Source organism: Mustela nigripes, chromosome 1 (assembly GCF_022355385.1).
Source record: "Mustela nigripes isolate SB6536 chromosome 1, MUSNIG.SB6536, whole genome shotgun sequence".
NCBI lineage: Eukaryota > Metazoa > Chordata > Mammalia > Carnivora > Mustelidae > Mustela > Mustela nigripes.
The window spans coordinates 85,916,269-85,938,595 of record NC_081557.1 but is presented as its reverse complement, the minus strand read 5'-3'; the positions used below and the strand labels follow the sequence as shown (position 1 = coordinate 85,938,595).

General features: G+C 38.1%; 1 protein-coding gene across 1 annotated transcript; it reads right to left on the bottom strand.

Moving 5' to 3' along the window:
* Positions 1-7,995: 7,995 nt before the first annotated feature.
* Positions 7,996-8,922, bottom strand: LOC132012435 (olfactory receptor 8D1). The gene has a single exon (XM_059392439.1). The coding sequence runs from the start codon at positions 8,920-8,922 to the stop codon at positions 7,996-7,998; it is 927 nt and encodes a 308-aa protein (XP_059248422.1).
* Between the last annotated feature and the right edge of the window lie 13,405 nt (positions 8,923-22,327).

Here is a 22,327-nt window from a genome sequence, read left to right as displayed (position 1 = left end):
TTTTTTTTTTTAATTTTTTTATAAACATATATTTTTATAATTTGTCCTTGTTAAACTGAAATTTCCTAATCAAATCCATTTTATTATTATTTATTTATTATTTTTATTATTATTATGTTCAGTTCATTGTATTTTAAAGTTGTAATGTCTAATAATGGCTGAATGTGTAAATGCCCTCAGGAGTTTGTATATTAACACACAAGAGGGTTACAGAAGCAACAGACATTTCTTAGTAGAATTTGAAGGGAATCCAGTTGCTAGTAAACAAGAAGAAATAATATTTTCATAAGACTTCTAGCTGTTGTTAGAACCACTGAAAATAAGATCTGTTTTGTGGAGGTGTCAAATGGGGTGAAGGCTGGGTGGGGGGATGGCAGAATGGGACAAAATGATTTCTCATTTTTAGTTTTCACTATGATTTTAATTTACATGTTTTCTTTCCAATTTACTGCATACTTTGACTCCTTTCTGTTGAATCTCAAGATGACTTCCCTATGGATGACTCTCTTAATTATCCACTATAATTCTCCCACCATTCAAAATAATCCCTGAACCTCAATACATCATTAAAATTTATTCATTTAGTCCATCAATCAATAATATTTGCTGGGCAGCTATGAGCCAGACAAACAAAATTTCTATCTTTCGATGGGAACATAGGGTTTGAACAGAAGAATGACCTGATCTGATTAGTAGATAATTATTAGATAATTAGATAATAATAGGTTATTCTTATACTTTTAACTGGATGGGCCTAGAAACAATGAAATTCAAGTAACAAACTTTATGCCTATTATTCAATTTCTAACTATCACACTCCACTGAGAGAAACCAGGACTTCATGAAGAAATGGTAAATTCCAAGGTGGGGCCTAAAATTGAAGATGAGCCTAGAATATATTAGTATTCCATAGGATAAATAAGTGCCCCAATTTATGGAAATGTGTTAAAAGGAAAGAGCTTCTTCTGGACAAATTTAGGACAATTTGAACATCAAAATGGCTTATGAAAATCTATAGGTCCTTACTGATATAAAAATAATAATGACTATAAAATAGAACATAGTAGAAAAGGGAAAGCTCTTCACAAAGCAATATCAATGAGTAAATTTATAAGAAATTATATAATTAGGAACTTATAATATTGCAATGACCATACTAATAATTGAATTATATAAGAATCACCAACAGTAATTCTATGTAGTCTTGGTCATTTCTGTATTAGTAAAGAACTGAAGGAGTTGTTTTTTCTTTTTATAATGTCACTTGCATGTATATATGTGTATATATATGCATGTATGTACATTTTTAAAAAGATTTTATTTATTTATTTGACAGAGATCACAAGTAAGCAGAGAGGCAGGCAGAGAGAGAGGAGGAAGCAGGCTCCCCGCTGAGCAGAGAGACCAATGTGGGGCTTGATCCCAGGGGCCTGGGATCATGACCTGAGCCGAAGGCAGAGGCTTAACCCACTGAGCCACCCAGGCGCCCCAAGAACTGAAGGAATTCTTATAAAGTTATTTTCCTCATTTAGATTATATGAAGATAAAGGAGATGATGTTTTCTAGGTTCCTACTCTATGCCTAACTAGACGCTTCAGAGTTTCCTACTTAGTTTATTAAATAAGCTTGATATGCAGAAAATTCCAGAAAAATAATGCAGATATCTAGTGGTAGTGAAGCATATCTAATTCAACTTATCATTTTCTTAGTGATAAAACCTGAGACTCAGAAAGGTTCTTCTGTCCCCTCCATCTTCCCTTCTTCTCAGTTTATGTTTCTCCGACTCTGTATACTCACTCTCTCATAGGTCTCCACATCCCTTCCAACCCCACATGTAAGAATGAGGACAATTTAAATTCCCCAGTGTCCATTTACCTAATATTGAAAGAAAGAAATAAAAAGTGAACTTCACTTGCCAGTAAGGACGGTAAACACAAATTACAGAATTACTGATCTAAATATAAATATAAATAAAATGAAATAAAAATATAAGTAAAATATAGAAAAGCTTCCTTTTAAAAAAAATCTATGAAATGAACATCAAAATATGGTAGTAACAGAAATTGCTGTTTTCACAAAACTTTTACTAATGTCATCATTTTACAGATGAATAGACTGATTCTGAGGACAAATCTATATTCCTCCTCCTCTTATGACTGAGACTACAAATCACCATTAGTAAGAGATATTACATATGTGGAAGAGATTAAGAAGAGATGCAACATACAACCCATCCAGAGTCTCTTGAATGTAGAGTTTCCTAATCCTTTTTTGGGTCAGAGATAATTTAGGTGGCCAGATGAAGAATTAGATTCTTAGAATAGCATTTCTAACTATATAACATACATATGATTAAACATTATAATAAACTAAACTACTGACATCAAAATATTTAAAATAAATTTGTGTTTTCTTTATTAGACAATTAAATCACAGGATCTGGTAGCAGATCTAATAATTACTATAATTTGAAGCAGTGATGGTTGTAAATGTTCATGATCAGTACTCCATTTCATCCTAAGAACCCCTTAGACATATGTACAACTTGATGCGATGGGAAAGTAAGTGTGATTCTGTTGATAACAAAGTCATATATAATTATATATTTTAACATGATCGGTTACTAAGATTTTGACTTGAAGGTAATGTTAAATTTTAAATTAGAGATTAGTTCAAATAAAATTCCTATCCAAGTGTTCAGACCCATAAGCTCCAATTTAAGAAGTGCCTTTCTAATGGAAGCAAAGTCTCCAGAGCTCCATACTCAAACTTAACAATAAGCTAAATTCTAAGACTATCCCAATGGGCATAACCTCCTCCTCTGAGTAGGTGGAGTAAATTCTGACTCAACACATGAAACAAAATCTCAGGAAAAAGCACAAAATTCTGCTTATCAAATATGAAGCACACACAAAATTCTCTCTCCATTCTGCCCCCTGCTCCCATGTTAAAGAAAAGTGGATAAAACATAACAAATTACTTAAATTACATCTCAAAGGGGAAAATGAATAAGTTCTCAGATGATCTGGAAGAGGAATCCATGTGAATTCATACATTATGTATATGGGAGAGATACAGAACTATCTACAATTGGGAATGAGCAAATGAAAAGATACCACATGGCAACTTCAACCATTCCAGAGAAAATAAAGGAAGGAAGGAAAGTAAGAAAAGTGAACAACACAGATGAAATGACCATTTTTTGTCAAGGACTACTGCACATACCCAGGAACACCTCTTCTCTTTCTAAGGAGACAGTAGGTATCTTGTTCAGCAGAGACATGAAACTCCCATAACATCATGGGAATATCATATAGGTTATAATGATCAGAGACTAAGCAATTTCTTCCATTTAAAATTGCTTATTTTGCTTCTTTTATGATTATGATGCATAAACAATGAATCTTGGAGCACTGAAAAAATAAAATAAAGTTAAAAAAAGAAAAGTTATGTAATATTTTGTTTATAAAAGTTTGTGAAGCACAAAACCATTTCAATAAAATGATTTTGGTCTGTTCTTCTGTGTATCTATGTAGCTATTTATCCCTGTATATATGATTACTTACTGATATTTTACTTGTGTGTGTAATAAAATGTGAGATAACTTTTACTGCCCTTCTATTTTACTTTTATCTTATTTGAATGTCTTTTAAAAAATATGAAGGGGGAGAAATCAGAGAGGGAGATGAACCATGAGAGACTATGGACACTGTGAAACAAATTGAGGATTTCAAAGGGGAAGGTGTGGTCAGGAATGGGGTAGCAGAATGATGGGTATTAAGGAGGGTACGTGTTGTGATGAGCATTGGGTGTTATATGCAACTAATGAATCATTGAACACTACAGAAGAAACTAATAAGGTACTATACAGTAGCTAACTGAATATAACAAAAAAATTAAAATAATAATTAACTTAAAAATAATTAAAATAAGTATGAATTACTTTTATAAAAATGAAGCAATTCTAAAAAAGGTATCAATGGATTTGTCTGGAAAAAATAAAATGCTGTCATCTGTTCCTTGTATAATGTGCCAGGAAATTTTGTTTTGTTTTTCAGTAAGTGTTTCTGTTGTTTGTTGTGTTTTTCTAGATTGTTGAGCCAGGAAATGGGTTGTACTGAAAAATGCGAGAGGATACCACTATATATCGTCTCTTTAACTTTCACTACACTGAAGAGGAAGTGCAGCATTAAAACAGATCTGATGGTATTAAAACAATCAGTAGATAAACTGAAGGAGAGAATAGCTACTGCAATGCCATCATGTCCCAAAAGATATGCAATGTGTTGATGACTGGTGTCTATATGGTGGCAGCATTAGGAGCTGTACCCACATGATCTCCATGATCAGGCTTTCCTCTTGTGGGGTATTATCATCCAGCATTACTCTACGACATATTTCCTCTCCTGAAGCTCTCCTCCTCCAGAACCTACCTAAACGAGCTCTTCATGATACCTCTAGGTGAATTCAATCTGTTGGCAACAGCTACCATCATCATCTCTTACAACTTCATGCTCTCCAACATTCTTTTTAAATTTTTTTTAGAAGATTTAATTTTTTTTTTTAGATTTTTATTATTTATTTATTTGAGAGGGAGAAAAAGAGAGCACGAGCAGAGGGAGAGGGGGAAAAAGACTCCACACTGAGCACAGAGCCCCAAGAGGGGCTCAATCCCATCACCCTGAGCTCATGACCTGAGCTAAAATCAGGAGCTGGGCGCTCAACTGTCTGAGCCACCAGGTGCCCCTCTCCAACATGCTTTGAAATCCCTCAGGGGCAGGCAGGTCCAAAGATTTTAGTACTTACATTTCTCATTTACAGCTGCTGGAAACTTTTATGATTCCATCATACTTATGCATTTGAAGCAATCTCTAGTAGAAGCAACATGGCTCAGGAGAAGTTTGCCCCCGTATTCTACACCACCATGGTCCTTACTGATCTATGGGGGCATCCCTTGAGCTAGAGCTTGAGAGATAAGAATGGAAAGAATGTGCTGAGAAAAGTCATGGGGAAGAGGTATGGAGAGCCACAGGGTAGCAGTCAGAAGCAATAAAGGTCGTGGTCATAGTGTGCTTCTTTCTCTTTAACTTCCCCTTCTGTTTATTAAAAGAAACGTGCCATTCTAATCTAATATGAATGTGAAGTTTGTTAATGGCTTACTACTCTAATCACAGTAATAAATAAATAAATAAATAAATAAATAAAACCATCTAAACCTTAGTTTCCCTTCCCAGAAAACAAGAACACTAAAACCTGCTATACTAAACACCTTTTTATTTCATTGAGAAAAATGGAATCAATTATAGATGGGGAAGTATTTTATTTATTTTTTATTTTTTAAAACGGATTTTATTTATTTATTTAACAGAGAGAGACACAGCGAGAGAAGGAACACAAACAGGGGGAGTGGGAGAGGAAGAAGGCAGCTTCCTTCTAAGCAGAGAGCCAGATGCGGGGCTTGATCCCAGGACTCTGGAATCATGACCTGAGCCGAAGGCAGACACCCAATGACTAAGCCATCCAGGGGCCCCTAGATAGGGAAGTATTTTTGTTGTTGTTGTTATTTTTTAATTTTTTATTAACATGTAGTGTATTATTAGCCCCTGGGGTACAGGTCTGTGAATTGCCAGGTTTACACACTTCACAGCACTCACCATAGCACATACCCTCCCCAGTGTCCATAACCCCACCACCCTTTCCCTACTCCCCACCCCCTGGCAACCCTCAGTTGGTTTTGTGAGATTAAGAGTCTCTTATGGTTTGTCTCCCTCCCGATCCCATCTTCTTTCATTTATTCTTTTCCTACCCCCCAAACCCCCGATGCTGCTTCTCGACTTCCTCATATCAGGGAGATCATATGATAGTTGTCTTTCTCCAATTGACTTATTTCGGTAAGCATAATACACTCTAGTTCCATCCATGTCGTCACAAATGGCAAGATTTCATTTCTTTTGATGGCTGCATAGTATTCTGTTGTATATATATACCACCTCTTCTTTATCCATTCATCTGTTGATGGACATTTAGGTTCTTTCCATAGTTTGGCTATTGTGGACATTGCTGCTATAAACATTTGAGTGCACGTGCCCCTTCAGATCTCTACATTTGTATCTTTAGGGTAAATGCCCAGTAGTGCAATTGCTGGGTCATAAGGTAGCTCTATTTTCAACTTTTTAAGGAACCTTGATGCTGTTTTCCAGAGTGGTTGCACCAGCTTGCAATCCCACCAACAGTGTAGGAGGGTTCCCCTTTCTCTGCATCCTTGCTAGATCTGTCATTTCCAGATTTATTGATTTTAGACATTCTGACTGGTGTGAGGTGGTATTTCATTGTGGTTTTGGTTTGTATTTCCCTGATGTCGAGTGATGTGGAGCACTTTTTCATGTGTCTGTTGGCCATTTGGATGTCTTTGCAGAAATGTCTGTTCATGTCCTCTGCCCATTTCTTGATTGGACTATTTGTTCTTTGGGTGTTGAGTTTGATAAGTTCTTTATAGATTTTGGTTACTAGCCCTTTATCTGATATGTCATTAGCAAATATATTCTCCCATTCTTTCAGTTGTCTTTTGGTTTTGTTAACTGTTTCCTTTGCTGTGCATAAGCTTTTGATCTTGATGAAATCCCAATAGTTTATTTTTGCCTTTGCTTCCCTTGACTTGGCAATGTGCCTAGGAAGAAGTTGCTGTGACTGAGGTCAAAGAGGTTGCTGCCTGTGTTCTCCTCAAGGATTTTTATGGATTCCTTTCTCACACTGGGGTCCTTCATCCATTTGGAGTCTATTTTTATGTGTGGTATAAAGAAATGGTCCAGTTTCAATTTTCTGCATATGTCTGTCCAATTTTCCCAACACAATTTGTTGAAGAGACGGTCTTTATTCCATTGGACATTCTTTCCTGCTTTGTTGAAAATTAGTTGACCATAGAGTTGAGGTTCTATTTCTGGGTTCTCTATTCTATTCTATTGATCTATGTGTCTGTTTTTGTGCCAGTACCATATTTTCTTGATGATGACAGCTTTGTAATAGAGCTTTAAGTCTGGAATTGTGATGCCACCAGCTTTGGCTTTCTTTTTCAATATTCCTCTGGCTATTTGAGGTCTTTTCTGGTTCCATACAAATTTTAGGATTTTTTGTTCCATTTCTTTTAAAAAACTAAAAAATGGATGGTGGGGTGCCTGGGTGGCTCAGTGGGTTAAAGCCTCTGCCTTCAGCTCAGGTCATGATCCCAGGATCCTGGGATCGAGCCCTGCATGGGGCTCTCTACTTGACAGGGAGCCTGCTTCCTCCTCTGCCTCTCTGCCTACTTGTGATCTCTGTCAAATGAATAAACAAAATCTTTAAGAAAAAAAAAAGAAAAAATGGATGAAATTTTGATAGGGATTGCATTAAATGTGTAGATTGCTTTAGGTAGTATAGACATTTTCACAATATTTGTTCTTCCAATCCATGTTCATGGAACATTTTTCCATTTCTTTGTGTTTTCCTCAATTTCTTTCATGAGTACTTTATAGTTTTCTGAGCATGGATTCTTTGCTTCTCTTGTTAGGTTTATTCCTAGGTATCTTATGGTTTTGAGTGCAACTATAAATTGGATTGACTCCTTAATTTCTCTTTCTTCTGTCTTATTGTTGGTGTAGAGAAATGCAACTGATTTCTGTGCATTGATTTTATATCCTGACACTTTACTGAATTCCTGTACAAGTTCTAGCATATTTGGAGTGGAGTCTTTTGGGTTTTCCACATATAGTACCATATCATCTGCAAAGAGTGATAGTTTGACTTTTTCTTTGATTTGGATGCCTTTAATTTCTTTTTGTTGCTGATTGCTGAGGCTAGGACTTCTAGTACTATGTTGAATAGCAGTGGTGATAATGGACATCCCTTCCATGTGATAGGGAAATATTTTAAAAGTCCAGGTAGTATGCATATTACAAGAGAATAACAAGGAAAAATGAAGGTTTGTTGAACCTTCATTTCTCCTGCCTCCAAAAGTGAGGCTCATTTCCTCACCAAAACCTTCCTCAATGCTTTCTTTACATCCTTGTTTCTCAGACTGTATATTAAAGGATTCAGCATGGGGATCACTGCGGTGTAAAACACTGAGGACACCTTCTCCTGTTCCAGGGAGTTACTAGATGGGGGTTTGAAATACATGAAGGTGATAGAGCCAAAGAAGATCCCCACAGCCATGAGATGAGAGCTGCAAGTACCAAATGCTTTGGACCGGCCCTCTGAGGATTGGATGCGAAGGATGCTGTAGAAGATGAAGGCGTAGGAAATGAAGACAGCTAGGGTGGGCACCAAAGTGTTAAATCCCGCAATGATAAAAAGCAGAAGCTCATTGAGGTGTTTATTGGAGCAGGAAAGATGGAGGAGAGGAAGCACATCACAGAAGTAATAGCTGATGATGTGGGATCTGCAGAAAGACAGTTTCATCATGGCGCTTGTATGGGCCAAGGCAGAGAGAAAGCCCAGGATGAAGGCAACCAGCACGAGTAGTGAGCAGACCCAAGAGGACATGGTGACACTGTAAAGCAGTGGGCTGCAGATAGCCACGTAGCGATCATATGCCATCACGGTCAGGAGGTAACCCTCAGCCACTACAAAAACCACAAAGAAAAAGAGCTGTGCCATGCATTCAGAATAAAGGATCATATTCTTCTTCCCTAAGAAGTTCACCAGCATTTTGGGGGTAATGACAGAGGAGTAGCAGAGATCAATGAAAGACAAGCTGCTGAGGAAGTAGTACATGGGGGTGTGAAGCAAAGGGATTACCGCAATCAAGAGAATCAAGCCCAGGTTCCCCACCACTGTCACTATATAGATTCCCAGGAACAGGACGAAGAGAGGCAGCTGGAGCTCTGGTTTCTGTGTTAAACCCACTAACACAAAACTTGTTGCTGTGGAATGATTTCCTGCAACCATTTTTCTTGAGAGATCTCTGTGGAAATGGAAAAGAAGTATATATTAAAATGGATCTTTATTCTCTGTCTAAACAAAACCAGACTTGCAAGAGGAAAGTCAACAGGGACAAGGACTGAATCATAGCTCTCATTATCCCTGGTACTGTCTCCCTAAAGCACCATGTACTATTTTTATATTAGTATACACTTTCTCTTTTCCTTTGTTTCCCTCTTCCATTCATAGAGCCTTTAATTAACTTCTCCCCAGTTAACTTTCTATGTGGTTATATAATATTACACACACACACACACACACACACACACACACACACACACATTTTGTCATTTGTCCAGAATATAGGATAATATTACACACAATTTATTTTTGCATCTTCCCTTCTTACTTAAAAAAACTTTTAGAATATTCCTCCAAGACAACTGATGAATATGAACAGTGATACAATATTCAGTGATGAAGATATATCACTAAATATTACATCATCTTTTTGACAACTGTTAGCTTTTTTCTGGATTAAAAAAAAAAACTTGCTACTGAAATAAGTCAATCAGAGAAAGACAACTATCATATGTTCTCCTTGATATTAGGAAGTAGAGGTGGAATGTGGGGGGTTTGGAGGGTAGGAAAAGAATAAGTGAAAGAAGATGGGATCGGGAGGGAGACAAACCATAAGAGACTCTTAATCTCACAAAACCAACTGAGGGTTGCCAGGGGGCGGGGGGTAGGGAAAGGGTGGTGGGGTTATGGACACTGGGGAGGGTATGTGCTATGGTGAGTGCTGTGAAGTGTGTAAACCTGGTGATTCACAGACCTGTACCCTTGGGGCTAATAATACATTATATGTTAATTTAAAAAATTTAAAAATTAAAAAAACCTGCTACTCTCAAATACATTGTCATTTAAAAATGTACATACACATATACACACCAGTGTTTTATTTCCATGACATAATTTCCCAGGAGAGATCTTTATGGATCAAAGAGTTTATAAATCTTTACTTTATATAAATGGTACAACATTGATTTCCAGGAAACTATAATAATACACATTTTCAGTAGCAATACAGGAGTACCCTTTTTCCTGCATTCCCACTAGCAATATGTATTACCTGTTTCTGCCAATGTGCTGAAAGTTACATGATGAGTCATTATTGCATTTGTCCTTTTTTATCTTCTAATGGATGTAAGCACATTTTCATAGGATACTGGCCCTTTGAACTTGTTCTGTAAATTGCTTATTGTGTTACTATTTTCTTCTTAAATTAATCTGTCTGTCCTCTGAATTCTAGTACTTTAAAAAATAAATTCTTATGAATTGATTTTATTTGTGGTATCATTGCTGTATACATTTTAAAATCTTTAAATAGCCACATATATTTGGTGTTTTTAATTTATAGATTCTAGATTCACAGTCTTGAGTAAAAATGAAATTTAGAGAAGTGAAATTTAGAGAACCTTAAGAGAAAGTGAAGTTCTAAGGGTAACTTGAGAATCTGCAGATGTGGAAGAGATTTACATGAGGTATAGGACGGTCAGAGTCTGGTTACATGCACAAAATCAGAAAGTATCTTTTTTTTTTTAATGAACATATAATGTATTTTTATCCCCGGGGTAGAGGTCTGTGAATTGCCAGGTTTACACACTTCACAGCACTCACCATAGCACATACCCTTCCCAATGTCCATAACCCCACCCCCCTCTCCCGACCCCTCTCCTCCCAGCAACCCTTAGTTTGTTTTGTGAGATTAAGAGTCATTTATGGTTTGTCTCTCTCCCTATCCCATCTTGTTTCATTTATTCTTTTACTACCTCCCAAACCCCCCATGTTGCATCTCCACTTCCTCATATCATGGAGATCATATGATAGTTGTCTTTCTCTGATTGACTTATTTCACTAAGCATGATACCCTCTAGTTCCATCCACATCATTGCAAATGGCAAGATTTCATTTCTTTTGATGGCTGCATAGTATTCCATTGTGTATATATACCACCTCTTCTTTATCCATTCATCTGTTGATGGACATCTAGGTTCTTTCCATAGTTTGGCTATTGTGGACATTGCTGCTATAGACATTCAGGTGCACGTGCCCCTTTGGATCACTACATTTGTATCTTTAGGGTAAATACCCAGTAGTGCAATTGCTGGGTCATAGGATAGTTCTATTTTCAACTTTTTAAGGAACCTCCATGCCGTTGAGAAAGTATCTTTTAATCCTCTGGTGAAACTATCAATAATATCACAGTGCTAAATCATTTTTTTGAGGAACATGAAAAACAAATCTATGAACTTAAGTAAGGAATATTACTATGCTAATATTGTCCCTGGAACATAGTAGGCACTTCACTAAATGCAATTGTTTTTCCCAAAATAATCTGTTCAAAATATTACTCTATTGACTTCCCTCTCCAACATGAGGGCCACAAATTCTTTTTGGGGGGGTCAAAAAAGGAGTAGAGTCTTGGGTTACATGAGAATAAGCCATAGTCATCTAAGAGTCAAAGAATGTGAATGTTTCAATAACAAAAGTAGGGAAAGGGCCCAGGCTGATATTCAATAGTCATTCCTGAGCAGCAAAACACTGCAACTCGCTTAGAAGGCAAGACAGAAAATGACTCTCCTGAAATGCTCTGCTGTCACTTCTTCAAGGGGAATGAAATAGACTTCCTACTGACACCTACTGAGGATACATGTTTGAATTATGTTAAGACATTTATAATACCTAGATGAGATAGTCTACCTATAGACAAGGAGATCAGGGATGATAATGATTCTTCTTCTCTTCTTTCTTGATTGCATGTTGTTTCTAAGTGCCTTACATCTATTATCTTACTTAAGTCCTCAAAAGCCCTTGGCATAGTCAATTCTATTTTTATCCCTATTTTACAGATGAAGAAACTGTGGCACAGAGATTTTAGAAGTCACGTCAGAATTTAAATCTAGGATGTCTTGTGCCAGGGTCCATGTTCTTTTCCACCAAGCTCTTCTGTTTTTCCTTAAAGGATGGATTAAATCTATTATTAACATCTCTTGTCTTCTAACTCATTACAAAGCCCTAAGAGACAGACTGGAAGAAGATTTGGACTTTATGAGATGTTATAGATGGTTCAGATTTCAGAATGTTTCAAGGAAATGATAAATCTTGATGATGGGCAAGAAGAGGGGCATAGAGTTCGTGAGTTGTGAACAACAGGGGGATTCCACACACCCTGAAGTTGTTTAAAAAAGGCCTAATAGAGATCCAGTGCAAGCTTCTCGATCTCAGAATTTTACCTAACCACTAACTGTGGCTTGGAGGAAATATGGAAAGGAAAAAAAAATTTTTTTTGGCACTTGAGGAAACTTTACCTTATGGAATATTGAAAGTACTCAAGGGGTTCCTGGGTGGCTCAGTGGTTAAGACTCTGCCTTCAGCTAGGGTCACAGTCTCAGGGTCCTGGGATTTAGCCCTGCATCAGGCTCTGTGCTCTCTGCGGGGAGCCTGCTTCTCCCTCTCTCTCTGCCTGCCTCTCTGCCTACTTGTGATCTCTCTCCCTGTCAAATAAATCTAATCTAAAAAAAGGAAAAAAGCAAAATGTAAAAAAAGAAAGTACTCCAAATTACTTAAAGAAGATTTTCCATAGCACCCTTAAAGGTGCACAATGAGGTACTGTGTGTTCATAGCCTAGGGTAGCATTTCTCAGACAATGCTCACAATGATCTGTGAAGGAAAAGAACAAGTACAGCAACAACAAAAACCCAATAGCTGTGCTTCCATTTCCAGGTACGTCCATATGACTCTCTTGGAAGTCTGCTGTAAACATTTGTTCATGAAAGGCTGGGAATAGTGCAGCTAGAAAGAAACCTGTTCACCTTTGTGAACTCAGTACTTCTTATATTTATTTGATAACAAAAATTTTAAAAGAGCTTAAGGGGAGAGAACTTAGAGCCTGCTCAGTAAGACAATGAAAAAGCTTTCATATCAAAGGAGGCTTATTTCAAGGGCTGACCTCACTGCAACAGCTTTGCAACATAAGTGACTTTGCAAGTCATTTAACATAAATTTAACATAAATTTCAGAGTTACAATCTCAGAAGTGCGAATGATAATAACTCTTCAAAGAAATCTTGTGATAACTAAATTAATGAATTGAAAGTTTCATTATCTAAAAACACTAGGGGTACCTGTATGGTGCAGTTGATTGGGCAAACAACTCTTGGTTTTCGTTTAGGTCATAATCTCAGGGTTGTGAGACTGAGCCCTATGTTGAGCTCTATGCTCAGTGTGGAGTCTGATTCAGATGCTCTCTCTCCTTCTCCCACTACTCCTCCCCTTCATGCACACATTCTCTCTCAAATAAATAAATAAATAAATATTTTTAAAAATAAGAACACCAATTGAAATGTAATTTTATTTTTTTGAAATGTAATTTTAATTTTATTTTTTAAAATTTTCATTTATTTATTTGACAGAGATGACAAGCAGGCAGAGAGGCAGGCAGAGAGAGAAGGGGGAAGCAGGCTCCCTGCTGAGCAAAGAGCCCAATGTGCAGCTCGATCCCAGGATCCTGGAATCATGACCTGAGCTGAAGGCAGAGGCTTTAACCCACTAAGCCACCCAGGCGCCTCTGAAATGTAATTTAAAAAAAGAAATATATTCATTATAGAAAGGAATACAATATGAAGAGACAAAAATACACGGCCTTGGCATGAAGAAAAACACTGTGTGTTTCTTCTTCATCCTATATCTTTCACCTTGGTACAAATGATGAAAACTTTTTAAGCATTTGGGGTGGTTAGGTTTTAAAACATTTGTGTCTCTAGATTTGGAAATTTTGAGAGAGGTTGGAAGTGTTGAGCCATTTTTTGGGGGAGTTGGGGCATAGAAGGCTCTTTATCTCAAAGGGTGTAAAGCCCTTTGACAAGTGCTTCTGAAGCCAGGATGAAACAGAACATTAACTGAGCAGACCAAACAGGCTCTTAGTCTAACTCTTACTGGTATGAGAATACTCCTTCAAGATAGAGGGGAGATAGGGATTTATGTATAATATTCTATCCAAAATTAATACTCTACCTGCGATTGTATCTGCCCTAGTATCCATAACTCTAAAAGACTTATTATATAGGCTGGTGCATAAGAAGTTAAGGGAAATGAATAAATACATAAACAGGAAGCACTTCAGGGAAGCAAACCTTCAGAGTCATATGGAAAGACCAGTGACATTCTCTGCACAAGAGTTGGGTGAACTTATACTGGATAGAATTTCTGAAGGAGGTTGTGACCCAATTCATGAAGAAATGACAAGGCAACATGCACAGAAAAGGAGAAGGCAGGACATAACCAAGTAGAAAGAATAGTGTGGCAAGTGCTCCTGGTAAAGCCAAAACACTGCACATGGTTAGTGTTGCTGCTAATCACCAATCACCATTCTATTAGATGGAGTAGAATTCCAATAAATGAAATGACAATTAATGACACTTACCCGGTACTGAACAGAAATTGATGTTCTTAGGAATTGTTGACTTTGCTTATAGCACAGATTCTTCCTATAGCCAAGTAATAGCAAAGCCTCTTCTGTTGCCTAACATGCACATTTGTATGTCAATGTTTGAATTATTTGGTTGGCTTAAAAGTCAAAATTCAGCTGATAGAACTAATACTCCAGATCTTGAAGCAGATCATACCTAGTGTCTCCAATCTTAAAAGCCAGATTTGACATGCAAATCTTATTTGAGGTTTATTAAGCAAAGGGATATAATTAGGAATACTTAACTTCCCTGCACACATAGGTCCCCCAAGACCTACTGAGCATAGAGATTATTGGTGTGTTCAGTATATAATTAGCAAAAATGATATCATCCTCTTACTCCTCACCCCCATTGCTAATATTTCCCAAGAGTAGCAAATTCCCCAAGATTCTTATTTTATATTTTCACATTCCCAAGGGGATTCTGAAACACAAGAGACATTGGGTCAATGATTTGCAAAAGTCTGCTATCAGTTGGCTCTTCACTACTATTTCATCAGTCAAAAAAGGGGGGGGGGATAATGAAAAATAAATGTTTTTCTAAGGCTAAATTGATTCAATTTAGAGACAATCCTTTATTTTTTACTATTATATATCTATATATATAGATATAACACACACACACACACACACACACACACACACGAGACACAAAATTTACCATTTAAGTGTATAGTTCTGTGGCATTAAGTACATTGACATTGTTATGGATCATCATCCCCATCCATATCTAGAACTTTTTCAGCTCCATCCTCTGAAACTCTGTGCTTATTAAACAATAATTCTACAACCTCCCTCTCCCCAGCCCCTAGTAACCACTTTTCTACTTTCTGACTCTATGGGTTTGATTACCTTAAGTACTTGCATATGAGTGAAATCATACACTTCTCTTCTTGTGTTTGTCTTATTTCACTTAGCATAATGTCTTCAAGTTTCACCCAGGTTGTAGCAGGTGTCAGAATTTTTTTAAGGCTGAGTAATTTTCCATTGTATGTACATACCATTTTGTTTATCCTTTTATTCATCAATGGAACTTGGGTTGTTCCCACCTTTTGGCTCTTGTAAATAATGTTGCTATGAACATAGTACGTAAAATGTTCTTTTGATCAAAATAACTGTGTTACTTTGAGGAGGGCATTGAGACTCTTTGAGACTCAATTTCTCATCGATAAGGTAACAGGACTTAAATAAATTATTTTTCAGATTTCTTAGTGCTATAACTTAGGGCTCAATGTGTGGCTCATCCTAGGGTCCTGAGATCATCATCTGAGTTGAAGTCAGACACTTAATAGACTGACCCGCCCAGGTGCCCTGAAGTTTCAAACTCAGAAAAGTTTGAATCAGACTTGCAGATACCGTGAAGTTGTGAGAACAGTTAATTTAATGGATAAGAAAATCATGATTCACAAAAACATCTGGAAACTGGAGTGATCCAGTGAGATTAAAATATACATGGGTAATATAAGATTCAATACATCTAAAAAAAAAATGAATAGAGTAGGGGGGGAGAAGATGGCGGAGAAGTAGGAGGAGGCGCCTTTTCAACTTGTACCCCAAAGTGAGCTGATTACCTATCAAAGAACTCCAATCACCAACGAAATCAGCCTGAGATCAGAATTATACCTGTCTGGATCTCTACAGGGGCAGAAGACACCAGTGGGCAGGTAAAGCGGGGTAGGAACTGCGGACTGATATCAGAAGATAAACAAAAGGGGGAGGGAGCCACCAGAGGTGACCAGTTGGAAAGTAATACCCCAATACGAGAGAGAGTGCCCTGCATCTGGGGACCAGCATTAACTTGGAGACTGGTTGAAAGCATTCCAAAAGGGCAAAGGATCGAGGGGGGTGGGAATTGTGAGAATGGGGATGGCTAGAGACAGGGGCTTAAGTCCCCAGTCCCAGGAGCCTCCCCTGGCGCTGAGGCAGAGAGAGTGCAGCGGAGAAACCAGCTCTTGGTCCCTAAGCTGCCAGCATGCCCAAGAATGTGTGGGGTCCATTTCCTGTGAGGGGATGGGAGCCACGCCAGGCGGCAGAACGTGAGAGCCTTGCTATAGAGCCTGAGATACTCCCCTGAGAGAGGTATAAAGGCCCAGCTGGTGCCCTTTGATACGTGCCATTGTTTCAGAGCCTGCACCAAACTCTCCCCACAGAGAGGTGCTCGAAGGCCCAGCCTGGTGCTCTCTGACCTGCACCACGTTCTCAGAGCCTGAGATCCCCGCGTGAACCTCAGCCTCCCCTGAAATTGGTGCGCGCAAGCTGGGCACTCTTAGACCCAGAAAGACCAGGCACTCCCAGCCCAGGCCAGCAGGAAAATCTCAGTGTGCAATTGCTGCTTGGAACATCTCTGGTGGCCTGGAGCTGCCCAGACAGCTGCCACTGCCTTGGCTTTGAGTACAAGCAAAAGATTCTGTGTCCCCAGGGACTGCGACTTGGAACCTGCTCTGCCAGCGGCCAAGGGGGAACTTGTTTAGGCTCTGCACCCAGACTGAGGCTTCTCTCTGAGAGGGAGATCAGGGTGCGGTTTGTTTTCCTCTAAAACTACAAAAACCATCAAAATCAGTCAAAGTGAGGGAAAAAAAAGTGAACAAACATAAAAACCGCCAGAGAACAAAAGCCTGAGGAAAAACAACAACAACAACAACAACAACAACAGTTTCCTCAGCGCCCACCCCCTTAAGGGGGGCAGGAGGACTTAAGTCAGGGAAAATCATTGACTGGAAACCCACGTGGCAGGCCCCTCCCTCAGAAAACAAACCAAGAAAGAAAAAAAAAAAGAGAGAGAGAAAAAGGACTACAAGAGAACAACCACTACTTCATAGGAAAACTTTTATTTTTCATTCATTCCCACTATTCTGGTTCAATTATATATATATATATATATATGCAATTTTTTTAACCTAATAACCATCACAGCGAGCTGTCCAGTACATCAAACTCCATAATAACCTGAACTTTTTGATACATACACCTATGTTTTTCTTTTGCATTTCTATTTTTTGAATTCCTTCTTTTTTTTTAAATTTTAGTTTAGTATAGTCTAGTTTATTCCTTTTTATTTTTATCTTCTAATATTCATATAGAGTTAAACTTCAAAGTAATCCCCTTTCTCCAATCAATACTACCCCTATAGGTAAACTAATTTTTAATCCCCCTTTATAGTAGGAAAGTTGAGTCCTTTAAAAGATATCAAGATACATCCAGGAAGAATCAAAACAACCTTCCTCGCACACAGTGAGAATTTATAACCACTCTCCAATCTTTTTCTTCCACCACTGTTTCTATGTTGTTGTGTTTATCCTGATAGTATATAAATCTTACACTTGGGGTTCTTTTTGACGAGGTTCTTCCTTTATTTGCATATATATATTTTTTTCTCTAGTCATATACTTTTATCAGTGTTTTTGTTTATCTACTTCATAAATCTTACCTTGGGGCCCATTTGGGCTGAACCTTCTCTTTCATCTTCCCTTTCTTTCCTGTCTCTCACTTTCTTTTTTTTCTTTTTCTTTTCGTTTGTCTCTCCTTTGGGTGGGGAATCCTGATTGCTCAGAAGTGTTCCAGGGTGCACCTTGACTGCACCACCGTTAATACATCCAGCTACATCTGTTCAGTCATCTCCCACCAAAATGACTAGGAGGAGGAATGCCCAACAGAAGAAAAATACAGAGGATGGGCCTTCTGCAACAGAGCTAACGGATATCAACATAGACAATATGTCGGAAAGAGAATTCAGGCTAAAAATTATCCAGGCAATAGCTAGGTTGGAGAAAGCCATGGATGACCAAACAGAATTAATTAGGGCTGAGATGAAAGCGGCCAGGCAGGATGTTCACAATGTTAGGGCAGAGCTTAAAGCTACCAGGGAGGAGGTTCACAATGCCCTCAATGAGTTCCAATCTAATCTAAACTTTCTCAAAGCTAAGGTAACTGAGACATAAGATAGAATTAGTGATCTGGAAGACAAACAGAAAGAGAGAAAGGATCAGGAGGAAGCCTGGAACAAACAGCTTAGAAACCACGAAAACAGAATCAGGGAAATAAATGATGCCATGAAGCGTTCCAATGTCAGAATTATTGGAATCCCTGAAGGGGAGGAGAAAGAAAGAAGTCTAGAAGATATAGTGGAACAAGTCCTTCATGAAAATCTTCCCAATCTCATGAATGGAACCAGTGTTCATGTACTAGAGGCTGAATGAACGGTCTCCACCCAAGATTATACATTCCGAAAAAAATCACGACACCTGATAGTCAAATTGAGGAATTATAATTGTAGGTATAATCTCTTGAAAGCCGCTAGGACAAAGAGGCTCCTTACTTACAGAAGAAAGTCCATCAGAATAACATCAGACCTGTCCACAGAGACCTGGCAAGCCAGAAAAGGCTGGCAAGATATATTCAGGGCACTAAATGAGAAGAACATGCAGCCAAGAATACTTTATCCAGCAAGACTGACATTCAAAATGGATGGAGAGATAAAGAGTTTCCAAGACCAGCAAGGCTTAAAAGACTATGCAACCACTAAGCTGACACTGCAGGAAATATTAAGGGGGCTTCTATAAAAGAGGAAAAATCCTAAGAATAGCATTGAACAGAAATATAGAGACAATCTACAGAAAGAAAGACTTCAAAGGTAACTCGATGTCAATAAAAACGTATCTATCAATAATTACTCTCAATGTGAATGGCCTAAATGTGCCCATAAAATGGCACAGGGTTGCAGATTGGATAAAACGACAGGACCCATCCATATGTTGTCTACAAGAGACCCATTTTGAACCTAAAGATACACCCAGACTGAAAGTGAAGGGATGGAGAAGCATTTTTCATGCCAATGGGCCTCAAAAGAAGTCTGGTGTAGCGATTCTCATATCAGATAAATTAGACTTCAAACTAAAGACTGTAGTCAGAGATACAGGACACTACATAATCCTTAAAGGGAGTATCCACCAAGATGATCTAACAATTTAAATACCTATGCCCCCAATATGGGAACAACTAATTACATAAGAAAACTGTTAATCAAGATAAAGAGTCATATTGATATGAATACACTAATCGTAGGAGATCTTAACATGCCTCTCTCAGAAATAGACAGATCATCGAAACAGAAAATCAATAAAGAAACAAGAGCATTGACGGACACATTGGAACAGATGGACCTCATAGACATATACAGAACATTCCCCCCTAAAACAACAGAATAATCATTCTTCTCAAGTGCACATGGAACCTACTCAAGAACAGACCACATACTGGGTCACAAATCAGGACTCATCTGATACCAAAAGACTGAGATTATTCCCTGCATATTCTCAGATCACAATGCTTTGAAACTGGAGCTCAATCACAAGGAAAAGTTCAGAAGGAACTCAAACACCTGGAAGCTAAAGACCACCTTGCTTAAGAATGCTTGGATCAACCAGGACATCAAAGAAGAACTGAAACAAGTCATGGAAACCAATGAGAATGAAGACACTTCGGTTCCAAACCTATGGGAAACAGCAAAGGCGGTCCTAAGGGGGAAATACATAGCCATCCAAGCCTCCCTCAAAAAAAATTGAAAAATCCAGAACACAGCACCTTTCTCTACACCTTAAAGAACTGGAGAATCAACAACAAATCAAACCAACTCCACACATAAGAAGGGAAATCATCAAGACTGGAGCTGAGATCGATGAGGTAGAAACCAGAGATAGAGTAGAATGTATCAATGAAACTAGAAGCTGGTTTTTTGAAAGAATCAATAAGAGCGAAAAGCCACTGGCCACAGTAATCCAAAAGAAAAGAGAGAAAGCCTAAATTCATAAAATTATGAATGAAAAGGGAGAGAACACAACTAATACCAAGGAAGTAGAAACAATTATCAGCAGTTATTATCAACAGTTATATGCCAGTAAGCTTAGCAACCTTGATGAAATGGATGCATTCCTGGAAAACTATAAACTACCAAAATTGAACCAGGAATAAATCGACAACCTGAATAGACCAATATCTAGTAACGAGATTGAAGCAGTGATCAAAAACCTCCCAAAAAACAAGAGCCCAGGCCTGACCTGATGGATTCCCTGGGGAATTCTACCAACCTTTCAAAGAAGAAATAACACCTATTCTCCTGAAGCTGTTTCAAAAAATTGAAGCAGAAGGAAAACTTCCAGACTCTTTCTATGAAGCCAGCATTACCCTGATCCCCAAACCAGGCAAAGACCCTACCAAAAAGGAGAATTTCAGACCAATATCACTGGTGAATATGGATGCTAAGATTCTCAACAAGATCCTAGCAAACAGGATCCAACAGCACATTAAAAAGATTATCCACCATGACCAGGTGGGATTCATCCCTGGGCTACAAGGACGGTTCAACATTCACAAATCAATCAAGGTGATAGAAAAAATTAATATGAGAAGAGAGAAGAACCACATAGTCCTCTCAATTGATGCAGAAAAAGCATTTGACAAAATCCAGCATCCGTTCCTGATTAAAACGCTTCAAAGTATAGGGATAGAGGGAACATTCCTGAACTTCATCAAATCTATCTATGAAAGACCCACAGCAAATATCATCCTCAATGGGAAAAAGCTTGCAGCCTTCCCCTTGAGAACAGGAACAAGACAAGGATGCCCACTCTCACCACTCTTGTTCAACATAGTATTAGAAGTCCTAGCAACAGCAATCAGACAACCAAGAAAAATAAAAGGTATCCAAATTGGCAATGAAGAAGTCAAACTCTCTCTCTTCGCAGATGACAGGATTCTTTATATGGAAAGCCCAAAAGACTCCACCCCCAAACTACTAGAACTCATACAGCAATTCAGCAATGTGGCAGGATACAAAGTCAATGTACAGAAATCAGTGGCTTTCTTATACACTAACAATGAAAATACAGAAAGGGAAATTAGAGAATCTATTCCATTTACTATAGCACCAAGAACCATTAGATACCTGGGAGTAAACCTAACCAAAGAGGTAAAGGTCTGTACTCAAGGAACTACAGAACACTCATGAAGGAAATTGAAGAAGACACAAAAAGATGGAAGAACACATCATGCTTTTGGATCAGAAGAATAAATATTGTTAAAATGTCTATACTGCCTAAAGCAATCTATACTTTTAATGCCATTCTGATCAAAATTCCACCAGTATTCTTCAAAGAGCTGGAGCAAATAATCCAGAAATTTGTATGGGATCAGAAGAGATCCTGAATCGCTAAGGAAATTAAAAACAAAAATAAAACTGGGGGCATCACGTGACCTGATTTCAAGCTTTATTACAAAGCTGTCGTCAACAAGACAGCATGGTACTGGCATAAAAACAGACACATAGACCAGTGGAACAGAGTAGAGAGCCCAGATATGGACCCTCAACTTTATGGTCAATTAATCTTCTACAAAACAGGAAAAAATATACAGTGGAAAAAAGACAGTCTCTTGAATAAATGGTGCTGGGAAAACTGGACAGCTATATGCAGAAGAATGAAACTCGACCATTCTCTTACACCGTACACAAAGATAAACTCAAAATGGATAAAAGACCTCAACGTGAGACTGGAATCCATCAGAATCCTAAAGGAGAACATAGTAATAGTAATCTCTTCGATATCAGCCACAGCAACTTCTTTCAAGATATGTCTCCAAAGGCAAAGGAAAGAAAAGTGAAAATAAACTTTTGGGACTTCATCAAGATCAAAAGCTTCTGCACAACAAAGCAAACAATCAACAAAACAAAGAGGCAACCCACGGAATGGGAGAAGATACTTACAAATGACAGTACAGACAAAAGGTTGATATCCAGGATCTATAATGAACTCCTCAAACTCAACACACACAAAACAGACAAGCATATCAAAAAATGGGCAGAAGAGAGCCGAGTGTTGCTGGGCCTGCTGGTCTGTGGCGAGCTGCGGAC